Source organism: Siphateles boraxobius, unplaced genomic scaffold (assembly GCF_051911475.1).
Source record: "Siphateles boraxobius isolate OS27281-9 unplaced genomic scaffold, OSU_SipBor_1 5, whole genome shotgun sequence".
Lineage (NCBI taxonomy): Eukaryota > Metazoa > Chordata > Actinopteri > Cypriniformes > Leuciscidae > Siphateles > Siphateles boraxobius.
In genome coordinates, this window is record NW_027509141.1 from 7,182,140 (window position 1) to 7,201,549 (window position 19,410).

Genomic DNA, 19,410 nt, shown 5'->3' on the forward strand with positions numbered 1-19,410 from the left:
GTTGGCCTATTTATCTCCAGCAGTCTGTTGTGAAAAGTGAATGCTATTTCATCGTAATTCCATTGGGAATGCCAGTGTATTATTGTGCAGTGACCTTTATACCTCATCCTCACTGTTTTGGTGTGGCTAAGAAAAAGGTCGCAGTCACTCCGACTGGAAATTACATAACCTTTCCGCATGACAGCACACACACATCAAACGCAGAACATCAGGGAGGTGGGAAATCTGGGAAAAGGGGATTGGATGTCAGATCTGGAAAAACAAATTCACAGTCAAGTCAAGCCACAGAGAGACTCTACACACACACACACACACACACAGCATATCGACATGGGAGATGAAAATATGAGACATGAGCTTGTTAATGGGTTGAATGGGAACTTGTTGGGAATAAAAGAGTTGATTCGGAAGTCCCTAGAGGCCACGAAGTTTGCCTACTGCCCCTACAGCAAGTTTCGAGTCGGGGCGGCGCTCCTGACACACGACGGGACGGTTTTCACAGGTGAGGGAATGCCTGAAATGTAAAAGTCATGAAGTTGTACAAATATCAGACCATTTCAGCAGGGCTGGTTTGCTTTTTTTTTTTAGTTTGTTTTACCATTACATGCCAACAGAAGGACGGCTATCGGCATGTAACACTGACACGTGAATTATACTTAATACATATTTAATGATTTTGTCAATATTACCCAGCTCTCAAATTTGATTGCTCCATGCGACATTCACCAGTCAGATTGTTTCTAGTTTTCACTGTCTTGCACCTCAGTTATTGATTGTAGTAAAGAAGGGCTGCATTAGCGGATTGCATTATATAAGGACACTATTATAACACTATGACCAATGTTGCAGTGTTCGTCTTGTTGCCTACATTACGTATAATGGAATTTTTTTTTCTTGGTGGAGGATAATATGCAGGTGATATTATATATAATGTCATGCATTCGTTTTCAGATGGGTTTTAGGCAGTAAAGGGGCACAAATATGGGAAAAAATGAGATGGGGAGATTTCAATGCTTTTTTGCATTCTCTCCAAACCCCTGAAGATACTTTGTGTTCGCTCTCAAAAACTTTGCTTTACACCGGGAAACTTTGCACTCGCTTGCTAAAGTTTTTGGAAATAGGCCTAATTTGAGGTGAGCAACAGGTTTTGTGTGAAAATAAAGCATAAAAGTGGTTTATTTTGTTTAAAAACCTTATAAATGTACGAGGTTGCAAGGCAGGCCTTTTACACCACAGACGGGCAAAAGGCACAGAGTATTGATACAAATACTTTAGCTAAAATAATATGTTTTTAATAATGTCTAAGTTAATACTTATTCAAAACAATCCCTTTTGCAAAGTTCGTACTATTTTCTGTTTATTTTGATTTATTTTTGTTACATGGAAACGTCAACATAAAAATATATATTTAAAATAGAGAAACAAAATTATTATTTTAAAAAGTAAAGATTATGAATGCATTGAAAGAGATCCCATAATAATTGAATATAGATTTACAAATTGTATTTTATTCTGATATGATTCATATTTTTTAAATATGGTGATTATCTCTAAGGTAGACACGTAACTTAACACATGATATTTACCATCTGAATCTAAAGAATGGAAAAATATAAACAAATGAAAATATCCGCCATCTATTAATTATAATGTTAATTATTGTACCTTTTACCCCAAATACCATACTTTTGCATATTCTTCCATTATTGAAAACTGTTGCTTTAATTAGCTTGAACAAAACTAAAAATTATTAACAAGACCTTTGTCTCAAAATATATTCAATAATTTGAGCGATTCTTATTTTCTACTTAAATCTATAACATTTAAAAAAAAAAAAAAAAAAACACGTCAAATATTGGTTCAAATTAGCGCAGAATCAACTAGTGCATCTCCAAAAGCAAATGTTTTGTGGAAAGTGCTATGGCAAGTTTTTTTTGCCATCTAGTGGTTTAGAGGAAAATCAAATCAAATACGCCTTTGACATCGGTGCACCTGTAGCCCCACTGTAACCTAATTTCAAATTCAGTGCACAATTATTTAGCATACATGTCCCTGACGTTGATTTCTGTTGGTCTAAAAAGCTAATGCTATCGCTAACTAATGATTCGTTTAAATATTACAGATGATCACAGCCTTGATCTGCAGTGAAACAGCACTTAGTGTTATTCAGTGACCATGTGTTAGTCACTGCAGTAAGGACAGTTTTGTCATTACAGAAAGTAAATAAAAACCTTGGACCCTGACAGGCCCCCTTCTGACCAGCCAATAGAAAGAAATCTCTGAAGCAAAAAAACTCGAGTTCAAGATGTACCCCATTTGTGTTTACAGTGTGATGTAACATATTTGGACACTTTGCCCAGTTTCACAGACAAGGTTTAAGCCTACAGTACAAGACTCAAATGCATGTTAGCGATGTTTTAACTGAAAGCAACTAGCTCTGACACATCATACAATGTTTTTTTTCTAAGGCACATTTAAAAAAGCTACTTAAAGGAATAGTTCCCTTAAGAATTTAAAATTCTGTCATTATTTACTCACCCTCAAGTTGTTTCAAACCTGTATGAATTTCTTTCTTCAGCTGAACACAAAGGAAGATATTTTGAAGAATGTTGGTAACCAGACAGTTGATGTACGCCTCTGACTTTCATAGTTTTTTTCTTACATCTGTCAAAATATCTTCCTTTGTGTTCAGCAGAAGAAAGTAATTTATACAGGTTTGAAACAACTTGAGGGTGAGGAAATGATAGAATTTTCATTTTTAAGTGAACTATTCCTTTAAATGTCCTCATTGAACTAAGGTCTAATCCTGGCTTAATCTGAGCCTTGTATGTGAAACCAGGCCTTTGATTCCTACAATTTTACACAGGGGCAACTGTATGTTAATAAAAACCGAAATGAATTATGACATTTTCATTATTGCTCGACATCAGGCTGTAATGTGGAAAACGCATGCTTCAACTTGGGAATCTGTGCCGAGAGAACTGCCATCTCAAAAGCTGTATCTGAGGGCTACCAGGATTTCAAAGCCATTGCTATTGCGAGGTAAACTTTAAGCCCTCTAGTGGCTATATATAAGTGCAATAACATCTGTAATCATTTAATTAGCTCCATATTTGGAAGATGACTCTCTTATCAGTGTATCAGCATCTGTGTAAGTGTCTTCTGCTCTTCCAGTGATTTGTGTGAGCACTTCATTTCCCCCTGTGGAGGCTGTAGGCAGTTCATGAGGGAGGCAAGTGTCATTTACCACAGTATTTCACATCAATTAAACAAGCTTTCATTAAACAGGTTATTATTGTTTACACCTACAGTTTGGCGCTAACTGGGACGTGTATTTGTCCAAACCTGACGGTTCCTTTGTGGAGATGACCGTTGAGGAACTGCTGCCTGCGTCTTTCGGTCCAGATGACTTAAGAATGAAGAAAGTGAATATTCGGAATGAGTTTTGAAGAGCCAAGAAAGTCTTTGTACCTCAGAGTTTTACTGTGTAGTTAGAAAGAGGATTAATGGTGTTTAATAATGTGTTAGGAAATGTTGAATGTATAATTTATATACTTAGAAGCTTCAAATTAATATTATTTTTCAATAAATACAAAATACATTTACAAATACGAGTCTAAACATGTTGCTACAGTACAAACTTTATTATTATGATTTTTAAACAATGCACATGATATGCAAATCAACCACAAAAAAGTGCAACAAAGTCATTTTCTTAAAAAAAAAAGAAGCCAACTGATGATCTAGAGACATTTTTAACCTGATTCAACTGGTTATGTTAATTCAGACGCAGTTAGAACCTCTATTTAAATATTATTAAGTTTATGAATTAAAGAATCCTAAGCAAGTCATCAAAAGTGCAAATGACATAAAAAAAGTATGGAGTTTGAGGAAAGGCAGCACATGCACAAATGGCAGCAAAACCCAAGTATCTTCTCAAGTTTTCAAAACGTAACAAAGTGACCTTTTCATGCACCAAAGTTTTGTAAATTTGTAGTTAGAGATTTTGCATAAGCAGAATGGGTTGACTGAACCCTTCCCACACACACAATTTTTTTTTCTTATTTCTATAATCCAAATAGTGACTGGAAAAAAGGCAGAAAGGTTACCTTACTACGAACTGCTTCTGAAGCCAGGGCCATCGCTTGAATTCACGGGTCCTGGACAAAATCATAAGGGTGGTCTGTAGCCGCCATATACCCAGCTGTGTTAAGACACATTTAGCCCTGATGGAAGCTACACAGAATGGCTTTATCTGGATATTGGCATCTTTACAGTAATGAAACAACGATACAAACAAAAAGACAGTGTACTTTGCAGATGGAAAGGCGTTTTGCCCCTAAAGCAGCAGACGAGCACATGGTGCTCTAAATGAAGAAAACCTCTACTCATAACCAGTGCGCTTTAAAGAATAACTTAATATCACATAATAACTAAGTCATTTGGATAGAAAAGATGTTGAAAGCTAGATTTCAACATCTTTCACGTCACTACAGCATGCCTCCTGCAATAGGTCTGAGGACAAACGGGAGTCTTATTTCTGTGGCGTTATGGTGTCCAGACCGGGCCAGGCCGGAACATAGTGTCTTGGTAGAGTTCCCTCCATGAGCCTCTCCATCCACAGACCCAGTCGGTCCAGTTTGTGGTGGATCTCCAGAGTGGTGGCTTTCTGTCGGGAACTTGACCGGGACCTCGAGGGTTTGCTTGGCCCGGCTGTGGACGCATCCTCGTCGGACCACCTGCTACATTCGGCTCCCTCCCCCGTAAACACAGGTCTGAATAGGCAGAAGTACTTCTTGTGGCCGTTGAGCGCCAGGACGTGGCCAGTGTAGTCTGATTTGTTGGAGGTGGTGTCCTCCTCTTCCTCTTCGTCCAAGCAGTCTGACGGCCTGGCATCAGGAGCCGACTCCATGAGTGAATCCATCCATTGGCTGTGCTTGTCCACGTTTAAAAACGAGTAGTGAAGAGTCTGAGACCTGCAAGAGGAAGTAGGGATAGCTTTTTTTTTGGATTTGTTTGTTACAAAAATTACGTTTAGAGCAAGGGTGCTTAGCACAGCTACTGGAGATCTACTTTCTTTCAGCATTTAATTGGATGTAATCAGGGCCGGCCCTGGCCAATTTGCTGCCCTAGGCAAGATTTTACCTGGTGCCCCATGCATCACAGCCCATTTCGCCCTGTCATTGTGTTCATGATTATTTATCCTATATATGTATATATATATATATATATATATATATATATATATACACACACACACATTACAGCCTATAGCAAGAGCATTACACCTAGCATTCAAGTCAAGTCCTATTTATTTTTATAGCGCTTTTTACAATATAGATTATTTCAAGGCAGATTTGCAGCTTTACAGTTTTGTTGCGTTTATAATTTTGTACAGTATATATAGCCGGTCTGGATAAAACAGTGATGTCATCGTCCAAATGTCATTCAAGCACAAACTATTCAATGAGCGCTAGCAAAAGTGTTTGTTTTGCAGTTGATGGCAGCAATCTTCCACTAAACTATGGCACGTTTCATGTTTTCACCATGAATGAAACTGCGAAATGTCTTCTTTAATGTTAATTTCACATAAAACGTTGCTACTTTTAATAAACCTGTAGCCTATATAAATATCATTAATAAATTTGGCAAATAAATTTAAAAAATGCCATATAGGCTATCCCCCTCAAAACTGCACAACTGTAGAGTAAAACATTAATTAATAAAAGTGATGGTGAATGCGTCTAAAAAAACTGACGTGATTGTTACAAATCACACTGTCTGGGGCCTCTGGAGAACTCAGAACAATTGTTAGCTTAAAGTTTAAGGTAAAAATAACTGCCATTAAATTATATAGAGGGAATGCGCGTGACGTCACCGTCAGCTGGAGTGATTGAGGCCACGCCCACTGAGTGGCAAAAAGAATGAGCGGCAGCATTGGTTTTCAGCGTGAACGCCGTGAAAAACACAAAAAACACATCTAAAACGGGAAAGAGCTTTGCGATTGACTGTACAACTACATTTGACAAGAAATCTGAGGTATATTTTACAGACTGCCGAAAGCTACAGATCAGAGAAGCAAATGGATCACTGCAATTCATAGAAACAACTTGACTCCAGGCAGAGAAAAATGGATTAGCAGTTATCACTGAGCACGTTTACATGCACACCAGTAAGCTGATAACTCACAAATATCAGCTTATTGAAATAACCAGTTTCCGCTGTTTACATGCAAACCAGAAAAAAACAATGCAAGTAATGACTTTATTAACAACACACCATGACTTAATTAATAAATCAGGCCATGACCCTGTGTGACGACAAAACAATCATCTGCGTATCTGACTTGTTATGTCGGTTGATGTTAAATAAAGCTTGCAACATGTCAGCGGGAAACTTACAGCTCGTATATTATCCTCTCATGCAGTTACAGAAGCGGCGTTTTGACTGAACCACTTCTACTTCTGCACGAGATGAGAGGACATTTTTATAATGTTCTGGGTCATGAAAGAGTCTGCATTTGTGATATATTTCCTTCTTCCTTTCCTGCAAAACGCTCACTCTGTCTGGATGTGTTTAAATCTGCAATAAGGATGCGTTTCTGTCACATTTCACACATGCGCACTTCAATAAGCCGACAGAGAGCAGGTTAATGCGTTTACATAATGCGAAATCCGAGTAAGAAAAACTACCTGTGTCGACCGGTTTACGCTTAAGCCGGTTATGACCCTATACTCCGATAAAAGTAAACTGGTTTTCGCGTTTACATGACCACATGAGTTGTCGGATTATTACGCATAACCGGATCTTTTTAAATAAATTGATAAACTGGACCTAAAATTTTGGAATAATGGGTCCGGTTGTGCTTTTTCAAAATGACCAGGGCTGTATTTCCTAACGCCATTGCAAGGCTAAGTAGATTGTAGAAACCATTGGCACCCGTGTTCTCCAAGATCTACTAAGGCTTGCAATGCTTTAGGAAAACACAGCCCTAACTATTTCCACAACTTTACCTTATGCATTCCTACTCGTCAAATGGCTCAGAGATTTTTCTAGTGCAAAGCACTTAATTGAAAAATACAGTCACTTTTGCAGGGTCAGAATTAATGCTGCGTTCAATTCAAAGTCAGATTAAGAATATTCCTATGTTGTATCTTTGAGTTTTGAACTTCAGTTCAATTGTCTAAAGCTCGACAGAAGATGAAGAATGCTACAATTCGGAAGTTAGTGTTGAATGGATCACAACTTAAACTCTGCAAGAAGGCTGATCTCCAGAAACAGGTTTTAGCATTCTCACAAAACACACACACACACACACACACACACACACACACACACACACACACACACACACACACACACACACACACACACACACACACACACACACACACACACACACACACACACACACACACACACACACACACACACACACACACACACACACGCGCAGAGGCCTCACCCTGAGAATGAATATACTTCTTTGGCAAACTTCCTGAGCAGCACTTGCTTAGAAGCATCAGTGAGGATCAGCACTACGTTGATGTGACCAGGCTTTAACCTGACTAGGTTACTCATGTAGGTGATGTCCGTCAGCTCCGTCACCTCCACAAAATTCTTTTTAGGTGGACGACTGTAACAGGAAAAACAACTCTTAGCAATTTGTCTAATAAACAGCTAAACACATCTTCTTTTCAAACACATCTTCTAAACACATCTTCACAAAAAACAATTTTGTGCCTCATGTGATTATTTTTATGTACAGCACTTTGGTCAACTTTGGTTGTTTAAAAGTGCTTAGCAAATAAAGTTGGATTGGATTGGATCTTCGGTCCTGTTTACACCTGGTATCAAGATGCGTTTTGGTCGATGGAATGACAGAAGTGGATGAGGCTAAATACAGGTGTAAACTGGATCTAAAACATTCAGAGCTTGTATACTTTCGACCACTTTCAGAGGTAGCCGAAAATGCATTTGACCGGATTGCTTTCATAATAGGTCTGCACGATTTGGGGAAAATGTCATATTGCGATTATTGAGGTCAATATTGCGATAAGCGATTGCGATGTAATCAACAAATGGTTTCATGAGTCAACTTCCTTGGTTATATACTTGCTAGCAACAACAACTAAATGATTGATAACACCTATAATGATCAATAAGCCATTGATGTCTGGATAAAAATATAATTTTGAACATTAATTATAGCCATCCAACATTACAGTGATTCCGTCATAACAATTGAAAGCTATCAATTTGTTTTTAAAATATTTATTAAAAAATAAATGTCTTCAAAATATATAACAACTTCCTGACATATACAAAAATTGATATTGATACTCTTTTCTGTCTTGTCGCGCATGAATGGTTTAAAAGCATTTGCATGAATAAGAGCGGGATCATGTAACACTAGCCAAATGATGACAAAAATTAACAGATCCTGCGTTAATAGCCCTAATTTGTTTAGGCTATTTCATATAAAATCGCAGCATTTTGCGTCATATAATCGCATAGGCTTGACATTGCGATTTGATTAATCGTGCAGCACTATTTCAGTGTAGCCGAATTTCAGTGTAGTGTAGCAGAAACGAAAGCTGCTGCTCTGTATGTTTTTCTGTCGTCTCTAGCCGCGTTCATATGTAAAATGTGCAAGCTTATTTTGTCCATTACATCAAAAGATCTGAACCCCCCAGATACATTTACCCACCCACAGACCCTCCTCTCAAAGAAATTAGCACAGAAGTGGTTGAAAGTGAACAAAAAGGACTGTTTAAAACACCAGGTGTAAACGGGAATGTGTCTCCTTCATCTACTTGTGATACAATTGTCCAAAACGCATCTTAATACCAGGTGTAAACGGGGCCTGTAATCTCAAATTCTATATTTATCATGCAGTTATGTTATGTCACTGTGCAATTTTGCCATTAAATTATATCATCTCAAACAAGCAGTTTCACACCTTGAAGTGCTCTCAGGTCCTGGAGAGCTCTCCGCTGTCTTTGGTGAATCAGTGGTCTTTTGTTTGGCTGTTTTTTCTTCCCCAGAGTCACTGTTCATCAAAAAAAAAAAAAAAAAAAAAAAAAAAAAAAACGGTTAATATAATCTACAACTCTCCTTAGAAATGCACTGGGATATAACAAACCAAACCTGGAGTCCTACCTGAAAGCCTGAATGATTACAGTCCCAAACAGGATGAAAAGAGCGGAGAAGATCAGAGACAGTACGGGCATCATCTCACGCCTGGGGGAAGCAGAACTAGATGTAAGCTCTAAGGTTTCTCATTTATAAAAAACAACAACAATGAGAATAGTAGTGCTGCCCCCTAATAGTTGACCAAACGTTAAAATGATGAGAAGAGCATTGGTCAACCAAATTTTAATTGGTTAGTTGGTTGCAGAAAAAAATCCACAGGAATTGTGAAGTCACACAGTCCATGACGGTCAGATCGTTAACACGGCTGGTCCATGTGGTAATTATGTTGGACAGGAAATCCAAAGTGTGGGATCACTTCGAGAGGGTTAAGGAGGACCCCAAAAATGTGACACAAACAAAAATGTGGCAAATGTTTGCCTCTTATCTCAAACACCGCTTATCATTTGAAACATGCATGTAGTAGCCTAACTTTAGCCACTTTACAAGGCCTCTTACTCTACTGTAACCTAGAAAAATGTGTGCTATCATAAGGCGCATATCCAAACGTTCGTGAGGAAGCTAAATTAGTACTGCGTTTACTGCATGACGTTTAACTTAATGTGCATTTCTCTCTATAGGCGATGACACTCCACCCCCACGACTACCAGACCGACGAATAAATGTCATTATTAGTTTGATGAGTCTGTTCTTATTTGTTGTAAAACTTATATTTAAAAAACATTTTTGAATGAAATGTATAACACAGACGCAGCCGGATCATTTCCCTAACGACGAACAAAGTTCAGCACAAATTAGCATCTGGTTTAATCAGGGTGCAAATACTAGTAAATTGACAAGCGCAAACCATATTAAATCACCTTGCGTGATTCATTTAAGTACTCTTTCCATAAATTTTGTGTCTGAAAGGGAAACTCCTACAAATGCATATACAATAAGGTCAGCCGCAAAAATAACTGTCCACGCCTTTTCAGCACTAATTTTTCACTGCGTGTCTTCAGCAAATCCTGACGCTAAAAGAGGGTTTACGCTGGCGCAAGCAAGCTGTTAGTAAATTTGGACCCAAGACTGTGGAAATACGTGGCTGATTCATGACAGGCTTAAGTTTGACTGGAAAAGAGGTAAGAAACTGCATTAAAACAGGACTGTGATTTATACGGTTGTGCTCACCAGTTAGAGTAGAGAAGATCAAAGTAAAATTGAGCGAGGTAATCATATGCAGTGTTTATCCACTGAATAAGAAACATCTGGAACAAAAAAATATATAATTGCATTGATTATTTCTCACATTATCATTTCTAGTAATTAGATCTTGAGGTTCAACACAATATTCTAAAATCCTTAAATCTCAGAGTTGAAATGGCAAAGTCACAAAGACAATCTTATCCCCTCATTACTCTGTATGACTTACAGACGCAAACTCGTTGTTTAGTTCAGGCAGCATGGCATCGTGGGTAAGGTAGGAGGGGTCTCTTTGCAGGAGCTCAAGCAGCTCATGGAGGCGGTGCTTATCATCATCACTCCCATTCCATCCACCCGTCACTGTCCGATACAACACCCTACCAGCAGCGCTGCGTCTCTCCAGGAGAATCACCTGAAGTCATACGCACAAAACATCTAAATTCATACGGCATCAAAAAAGGTGACTAAACGGGCCTATTATGCGTGTATAAGCACATTAATGTCACTGACCTGGGGAGGGGTTGTGTCGTCCTTTTTGAGCAGGGTGTCACAGAGAGGCTGCTGTTTTCTCTGATAAACATAAGCAAACCTGAGGACTTCTTTAGTGTTGGAGGAAGCAAAGTCAAAGAACGCCTCATTCACCGACACAAACTGCTCTCCTTCACCAGTAACGAGAAGAACACAGTACCTGTCAACCAGAAAGACAGGAGATGAAGTTTTCACAGAAACATACAGTAAGTCCATCAACTACGATTAGAGGTCAGAATTCTTACTTCCTGCGACGGTGGAACTGTTTAACTGGACACAGTTCGTCAAAGAGTTTCTGATTCACCAGGCGCGGCACCAGCAGAAAACGGTTATTGGACACAAACTCGTCAATTATCTGCTTTTTCATCCCTCTTGCCTACGGGTAAAAACACAAGAGGACTTGTCCAGCAAAACAACAACAACTGGTACACAGTCTGTGAGAAAACTTGCAATTGGCTGTTAGCAAATGGGGAGCAGGGCTTCACCTGTATAACATCAGCTGGTTTCTCTGTGTTCTCTTTGAACAGGAGCATGGTGGGAGCGTATGAGTTGATGTTGAAACTCTGCACAACTTGGGAGGTCTCGGTCAGGCCCATATCCACATAGCCAAACCTCACGTAGTCTTTATAGGCAAACGCAGTGAGCTGTGAAGAAAGAGTATATAACAACTTGTGTCAAGAAAATAGACTTAGAAGACAGACTATTTGAACAATTAATATAATAAACACTCACCTTATACAAAAGAGGGATATTAGATGCTACATCAAACATTATCACTCTTGGTTTATTCTCCTCACGCCAACTGTTTAAAAACTCGAGGTAGCTGTTATCCGTCACCTTAAAGAAAAGAATAGAAAAAGAAATAAAAGGAATAGATAGAGGGTAAGGAGAAGAAATAAACGCAGGAAAGGAGGGAAAGGAGAGGGAGAAAAGGAAACAGGAAGTGAAAAAGAAAGGAAAAGAGAAAAGGGAAAGGGAGAGGAAAAGTAGAGAGATAAAAGGAAGGGGAAAGGAAAATGTTAAAGCAGTGGAAAGGGATAAGGAGATAAGGAAAAGTGGGAAGGGTAATGTAAAGGGGAAAAGGAAAGAAAGGAAAAGAAAGCAGAAAAAAGAGAGGGGAAAGGGAAAGTGTAAAGAGATGGAAGAAAAATAGGAAAGGGAATGGAAAAGGAAAGGGAGGAAAAGGAACATGAAGGGGAAAAGGAAACGTAAAAGAGAGAAGGGAAATGGGAAAGGGAGAGGAAAAGGATGAGAATGGGAAAGGGAAATTGGAATGAATGGGAAAAAGAAAGGAAAACGAGAAGGAAATAGGTAGAGGCAAATGAAGTAGAAAGGAAAAGAGGAAGCAAAGGAAGAAAGGGAAAAGGAAAGGAAAAGGGGAAGCAAAGGAAGAAAGGGAAAAGGCAAGAAAAAGGAAATAGAAGATGAAAAGAGATGGATAAATAAAAAGGAAAAAGAGAAGAAAAGTGGGTGAAAGCAAAAAAGTTGAAAGGGAAAGAGAGGAAAAGGAACATGATTGGAAAAGAAGATAAAGTGGAAAGGAAGTAAAAATGGAATAAAACTTCAATTATTAACTCTTTTTAGTATCATTCATATGAATGTATATATTTATAGTCCACATTTGTAGCAACAAGAGCCAATTCTTGTATTAAGCAGTTGAACCTGACCACTCCTACCTTCTCCACAAGCTTCTGGGGCAGAAGGCTTTCCACAAACTGTCTCAAGTGTTCCCTGGCCACAGAGTAGTGAAAGAAAGTGACTTTGCCATTGATTAAACCAAGTATGGAAGGTGTGCGGTGGGCACCAAGATGGTTAGCCAGCTGTCTCTCATATCCAATATCCACCACACCGATGCCAATCCCTTCAAATCAAAACATAAGTGATGTTTTTTCAAAAAAACAAAAACAAAAACAACATCTACAATAGACTATTGTAGCGTTTTACAAAAAAGTGAATCCATCCACGGCTCCGGGGGTTAATAAAGGCCTTCTGAAGCAAAGCGATGAGTTTGTGTAAGAAAAATATTAATATTTAAAACTTTATAAAGTACAATAACTAGATTCCGGCCAAGCGAACATACGGATTCGACTTCAGTCTAAGCGCAACTTATGCGAGGAATGCGACGTACTGCTGATATTTACGCTACGCCATGATGCACTACGCTACTTCTGACATCACAAGTTGCGTGAGTTGCGCTTTAGGTGCATGTAGACTGCGTATGGCCGTAAGCTCGATTTTTACTTTGTAACATGTTAAATATGAATATTTTTCTTAGACAAACTCATCGCTTTGGCCTTTATTACCCCCCCGGAGCTGTGCGGAGTTCGTTTATGATGGATGAACGCACTTTTTTAAGCTTCAAACAGTTGATTGCAATTCACTGCCATTATCAAGCTTGGAAGAGCCAGGATATTTTTTAATAATACTTATTATATATGTATTCGTCTGAAAGAAGAATGTCATATACACCTAGGATGGCTTGAGGGTGAGTGAATCATGGGCTAATTTTCATTTTAAAGTGAACTACTCCTTTAATGTCTGAAAATTGAAGTACTGTAATCTGATAATTGTTGCCGTTGGTTGGCGTCCAACGGTGCAGTGTGAATTGGCCTTCATGTGTATAACAATATCACACAACTCTCCAGGAATCAACTGTGAGGGTGATGATCCTGAACCTACCTAATGGCTCCAGCTCCAGCACTGTGTCCTTCCATACGGGCTCAATGTGAATGCAGGTGAAGCACCACTCTGATGTGATCTTGATCAGGTAGGGCCTCTTGAAACTATCCGGCAGCACTTCATTCATGTATTGGTTGAAGTGAAGGAGGTGCTTGCTCTCCGTGAAGTCTCGACTCGTCCGAGGAAAGTGAAAGAAAGACTCATCGAAGTAGAAACTGTCTTGAAAGTGTCTGAAGCCTTGTGGCGCTCGTGCAAAGTTTTGATTCTCGTCCATTTGACCAAAACGGTCATAGTTTGCCCTTCGCTCCTCATTGGAAAGAATCTATGTAAGGTGAATCATATGCATGATTGTTACTGGAAACATATTTCAAATGTTTACATGAATCTTACACTAGTTGCTTAATACTTAAAATTGTGTAATCTCCTGCTTATTTTATGCGTTAGACAAAAAAAGGGAGAAACCTCTCAAAAACTACTTTTGGTCGTATTGTTAGTGTACTGCATGTGAACCCTTAAAAGAAGTCTTTATAATGAGCAGATATTATTTGGGTGTATGTGTAAACATATATTACAGAAAACACTACTGATTTGCCAAATTTATTAAACAAAATTTGCTATAAATCATGCGATTGCGAATTCAGTTCTCTTTCACGTCTTATTGCGCTTGAATGGTCGAAAAGACACGCAATTATATCAAAATGCCCATCGTGTGGAGTATTCACGTAAACACAGCTGGTTATGTCTAAAGTGAAATCAGATATATATAATCAATATATATATAATCGATACATGCGTTTGGTCTTAAAGTGACACCAGCCTAATATTCCTACATGCTGCTCTGTGTCATTAATGTGATTGTGTGAATCAAACAAAAGATAAAATAACTTGCTGCTCTTGACTGAATAACTTCTTTTAAAACTTTAATAAGAATACATTTATATTTAATTCATACACTGAAGACTATGCAATATTTAATTTATTACATTTGATTCATATTTTTGTTTATCGTATTTGTCGTATTACTTATTGTTTTTAATTTGCATTGTGCATTGAAATTTTTATTTTTTCTTATTTTTAACAACATAAATGAGATAAAATAACACAAAATAACTGTATCATGATATATGCGTTATCGTGAAATAAAATTTCTCATATCGTGAAATAAGAATTTGGTCATATCGCTCACCCCTAATCACAGGAATAATTTACATTTGAAAATATATTCAAAAAAAGACAGTTAGCCTACTCAATTTTTTAAATAATATTTAAGATATAAATGTTTTTATCCGTGGTTTTAATAAAATAAAATAAGTCTTAGTGAGCATAAGAGACTTCTTTTAGAATATTATAATTTCTTACGGATACGCATACAAACTATATATTAGGTAATATGGCAAAAAAAATAAAACCCTGAATGGTTTTGTTTTTACTTTATATTATTTCTTACATACACAATGCAACCATCGTACCTCGTAAGATTTAGTGATCTTGATAAACATGTCCTCTGCGCCTGGACTTTTGTTCTTGTCTGGATGCCTATGGATAAAGAAATGTGAACAAAAGAAATTTAACAAATGTGGTTGTTCATTCAGACATCATCATGAGAGAGTTGCATAATCATTGCACAATATGTCTTCTTTACAGCACACTAATACGAGTCACATAGAAGGATGATAATTATGGTGGATGAATCGAATGCAAAAACCTTATTCACAGCAAGCATATTCTTATTCAGAGAGTGCACGTCTGTGCTCGGTCTCCGCAACGATCTCTGCACTGAATACTCACCATTCCCTTGCGAGTCTCTTGTACACTTTCTTGATTTCGGCCTGGCTGGCGTGTCTGGATACTCCAAGAACTTTGTAGGGATCGAACTCGGGCGTAGATGCTAGTGAGTCTCCAAACAGAGCCAGGAGAAGAATGGCCCAAACACAGCCGTTCACAAACACACTCCAGCCTCCCATCTTCTTCTGCTTCATCAACTGACAGGATAAACAAATAGATGAGACTGGGGCTAGTCATCACACATTATACTCAAAGAAATATTCCTCAGGGAAAGAAGACTATTCTTTATAGTCACACATTTTAAATTCTTGGCTAAAAATAAAAGCTACTGAACATTTCAACTGTTAATGCCTAGGAAAAAATACAAACTTCATTGAATCCATGTTGTCACACTAGACAACATGCTAAGTTGTCACAATAGATGCTATTAAACAGCCTTTTAGACTCAATTTAAACATTACATTTAAAATTATGAAACAAAATAAGTCATGAAAGTTCACAAATGTAAAAGGTAAAAAAAAAAAAAAGTCAAATCATTGTTTTGGCCAACACAATATGTTTTTCATCAGAAGAGAAGAAACATGATTCGTCACAATAAAATCTCAGTCAGTCTATCAGTACACAGCACACGCATATCTGTAATGCTAGCATTACAATAGATTTAATTGTTTCTATGGGAACCAGCACATCATAACGGTCAATGCAAACCAGCATCAGATCTGCTGCGCGGTGTGATCATATGATCAGTGCAGTTCAAATGCACAAGACAGCGACTATTTACAGCAGACACAAACACTGTCAGAATCTTATAACACAGATATACTGGGGGGAAAAAATCATTTCCCCTTTTAATGTATTCAGTGTACAGAAGCGCGAGCTGCACGCCCTACAGAGGAATGACGCTATCACAGCATTAATGCATACTTCATTAAACACACAAATCCAGAATAATGATAATACCGAGGCTTGCTCTAATCGTATTTATCCACAATTTAGCAGCAATCCATATTCTCCTGATGGTATTGGGCGGATCTTTTCCAAAGCCTTCACCTGCACGGGACTTCCGGTAGTGAAGGATTCTGGACAAACACTTTCTAAGATAAAAGTCCGACTGATTTCATCCCAAATTCTAACAGTACAGAGTACACATTTCATTTCTGACATCCGATCATATTTAATAAAGCAATGTATTTTTTTTTTAAATTTAAGAGGTCATTTCATTTTTTTGAGAGGGAGATGGTGAAGATGAAGAGATAAAGATGAGCAGTGATTTTAGTATGCCCCTCATACATTTATAAGAACTACAACAGTACTAGAATATATTATTTTACAGTTCAATATACGAGAAGTTAATACCCGTTCAGACTTGTGTTAAATTTTACATTCTTTTTTACTGTTTGTATTTGTTACTTATATGATATTTGTCTCAATTCTCTATCTATTGGCTGATGTATATTTATTTATTTTTTGTTTCTTTATGAAAGCGTGAACTGTAACTAAATTATTTTTGTTCTACAAGTTCAATGTCTTTTTTCGGCAAATTGTAACAAATGTGATCTGCAATAAAAAAAAATAAAAATAATAAAAAAAATAAAAACAAGCAAAGCATGAAGAAGACAGTGCAGTGGTGTGACTGGTGTTACTTTTTGGATATCACGCGGACACTGCTGTTCAAAACAGTGTAAACGCAACGAGAGCACAGTCCAAACGTGAGATGAGACCTTTTACAAACCAATTGCAAATGTTTTCATGAAAGTGATTCAGATTCTTCGACAGATCATGTTTTAAACTAAACAGGCATATTAAATGTGAATAATTATAAAAACGACATGAGGTCATAGGTTCACCTTGAGATAAACACCCCCTAGCGTCGAACTTTCGAAATTGCATCTTTGCCGAAATCACGTGATATGTAAAATGAACGAATCGTTCATGACCGACCCATCACTAAAGTGGCCCTCTCCCAATCACTGGTTCGACACACAACATTCGAAAGTTTTCGAAGCTTAATAAAGTAGTTTTTAAATCTCCTGCGAATAGTAACTTACTGTAAATAAGTTAAGTGACCGGTTTCTTACGCATCAAAGTTTTTTTTGTCAGTCATGGTGGGGATTTTCTCTTTCTGCTGTTACATCGCTATGCCAGAAGATTAAGTGGCTAAAAGAAGTCATTGCATCGTTCGCTTAATAACGGAGGAGCAAAACACAACTGCTGGGGAACCCAAGGATGTCAAGGAACAGTTCAGTCTGAACTAATTAATTGTTCGTATGTAAGGTCTTTCTTTCAACCATGCTCAAACGAGCATATTAAGTTAGCCCCGCTCTTTTACAAAATTGGTGGGCGTCGGTTCCTAAGTTTTTTCGAGATGTGTGGAAAAAGACCACCCATTCCCATTTCACCAAGAAAAGGTAAGTGGCAATATTATTATTTATCTATAAATGAATGATATTTAAATATCTGACACACAAGGTCAACATTTCCATGTACCAGTTGTATAACATTGACTTAAATGTTCAACAAATCCCATCCTCGATCATTGTAGTTTTCTTAAAATGTCACTCTAATGTCATTTTATCCTCCCTGGACTCATTAATAGACTTAAGTCCACTGTAGTGGACATTATATTTTAGTGAAATGCTCTGATAAAATGTATTGTCACTGGTTTAATTCTGAAACGAGCACATTCGTTTTCTTTTTTAGAGATACCAAATGTTTGGTCTTTAAAAATGACTGACACTAATTTAGTGATCAAATTTAGCACTCTTATGAAAATATGATAATATTTTGTTTGTTATTATCATTTAAATCTGATTAATTTTCTAATTGTTTGTCATAAATCAACATCTCATAAAAATATTATGGGGTTTCCAATCAAAATATGACTTTCTTTTACAAAACGGGGCATTGATTAAATCAGGTCCACTGTCCAACAGGACTTGAATCATGTTTATCAGGCATTTTGGGAGACACAAGTCACAGTGAATAGGGAAAAAATTATATATTAATATTCCTATATTAGATATGAAAATGCTGCCAATTATGACTCCCATTATTGCTCTTCTTTTTTCATTACATGTTGCCCCACATGCAAATTAGATACATTGTATTGAAAGGGTCTCAGGAAGTTTCTTATTTATTTTGTCATGATTACTACTTGCACAGATTTTTGAGTTCATATTGTAAGGCCTCTAACTCGATCCAATGGCGGTATTCGAATTAGCGGTGAAGGTCTTTGCGTGTTACTGTCTTTTCTCGTGGCAAAGTATTTTTGGTTAAATGCAATACATTTTATCTTATGTATTAACTCGTTTCATCTGACTCCATAAAATGAAAAGGTTTTTCAATGATATCTGTGCATCATTAAATATACGTTAATGTTTGACTATTCCTTTTAACTCCAATGAAAATAAAGTCAAAGTCTGTTAGAATAATCAAATATAACAATTTATTATGTCAGGTAAATGTATTATTACAATTCCATAATCAATTGAAAGATAATCAATGCAAACCATCAAATGTTCTAGAACAAAGAGGAAAATCCTTTACTCGACACTGTATGGCTACGTGAGCTGAGAGTCGCGAGACCTTCAACCACACGGGCTAATTTGAATACAGAAAACAGCCCTGAGCTCTCGTTGCATTTTCCTTATATAGCCAGACCTTATTTGATATGTAAAACTTGAGTATAGTGGAAATTTACTGTCTTCCCCCACCATTACTGGGGGTAGAAGTTGGCCATCTGCTAAGAATAGTGGAAATTAGCATTCATGAATTTACACCCTTGGGAGTGCCTAGAGACCACATTCCTTTGTGTGCCAGTTATTCCTAAACTCTTAAAAACCTTATTACCTCTTGTTTGACTTCTTTGAGAATGAGACATTTGCACCAGTCGCAAAGAGACATTTCAAATAATACCAAACATGTATAAACCTTGATGAAAATCATACACATTAAACCATTTAGATTCTTGTGTGAGTTTGGGAGATCTCTGCCAGGATGAAGAATGGGGGACAGAAATGTAGATTAGGATGAGGGAGGTGAGACCTTCGTCTCAATAGTGCATGAGGGGGAGTTCAAATGTTA

The 19,410-nt window shown here is 37.5% G+C and overlaps 2 protein-coding genes across 2 annotated transcripts; one reads left to right on the forward strand and one right to left on the reverse strand.

Annotated features, from left to right (window-relative positions):
• Positions 1-220: 220 nt before the first annotated feature.
• On the forward strand, positions 221-3,609 carry cdab (cytidine deaminase b). Its single transcript, XM_077202663.1, has 4 exons — positions 221-502; positions 2,931-3,042; positions 3,175-3,232; positions 3,312-3,609. Exons 1-4 carry the CDS (start codon positions 244-246, stop codon positions 3,447-3,449), a joined length of 567 nt encoding a protein of 188 aa, XP_077058778.1. The 5' UTR covers positions 221-243; the 3' UTR covers positions 3,450-3,609.
• A 14-nt stretch (positions 3,610-3,623) lies between these two features.
• On the reverse strand, positions 3,624-16,418 carry dnajc16l (DnaJ (Hsp40) homolog, subfamily C, member 16 like). The gene is made up of 15 exons (XM_077202607.1): positions 16,288-16,418; positions 15,331-15,524; positions 15,012-15,078; positions 13,543-13,864; positions 12,540-12,724; positions 11,596-11,700; positions 11,349-11,507; positions 11,109-11,239; positions 10,846-11,023; positions 10,565-10,747; positions 10,324-10,400; positions 9,163-9,243; positions 8,963-9,052; positions 7,466-7,636; positions 3,624-4,976 (listed from the first exon to the last, which is right to left on the reverse strand). Exons 2-15 carry the CDS (start codon positions 15,519-15,521, stop codon positions 4,535-4,537), a joined length of 2,382 nt encoding a protein of 793 aa, XP_077058722.1. The 5' UTR covers positions 15,522-15,524; positions 16,288-16,418; the 3' UTR covers positions 3,624-4,534.
• Positions 16,419-19,410: the final 2,992 nt, after the last annotated feature.

What these genes read in the sequence shown, in the direction of transcription:
- cdab (XM_077202663.1), top strand. Translation starts at nt 244, where the DNA reads ATGTCAGATCTGGAAAAACAAATTCACAGTCAAGTCAAGCCACAGAGA. An exon ending in CGACGGGACGGTTTTCACAG is followed by an intron (nt 503 to 2,930) that starts GTGAGGGAATGC and finishes GCTCGACATCAG; the next exon opens with GCTGTAATGTGGAAAACGCA. An exon ending in AAAGCCATTGCTATTGCGAG is followed by an intron (nt 3,043 to 3,174) that starts GTAAACTTTAAG and finishes CTGCTCTTCCAG; the next exon opens with TGATTTGTGTGAGCACTTCA.
- dnajc16l (XM_077202607.1), bottom strand. Translation starts at nt 15,521, where the DNA reads ATGAAGCAGAAGAAGATGGGAGGCTGGAGTGTGTTTGTGAACGGCTGT. An exon ending in AAGAGACTCGCAAGGGAATG is followed by an intron (nt 15,079 to 15,330) that starts GTGAGTATTCAG and finishes CTTTATCCATAG; the next exon opens with GCATCCAGACAAGAACAAAA. An exon ending in GAAGTATATTCATTCTCAGG is followed by an intron (nt 4,977 to 7,465) that starts GTGAGGCCTCTG and finishes TTCCTCTTGCAG; the next exon opens with GTCTCAGACTCTTCACTACT.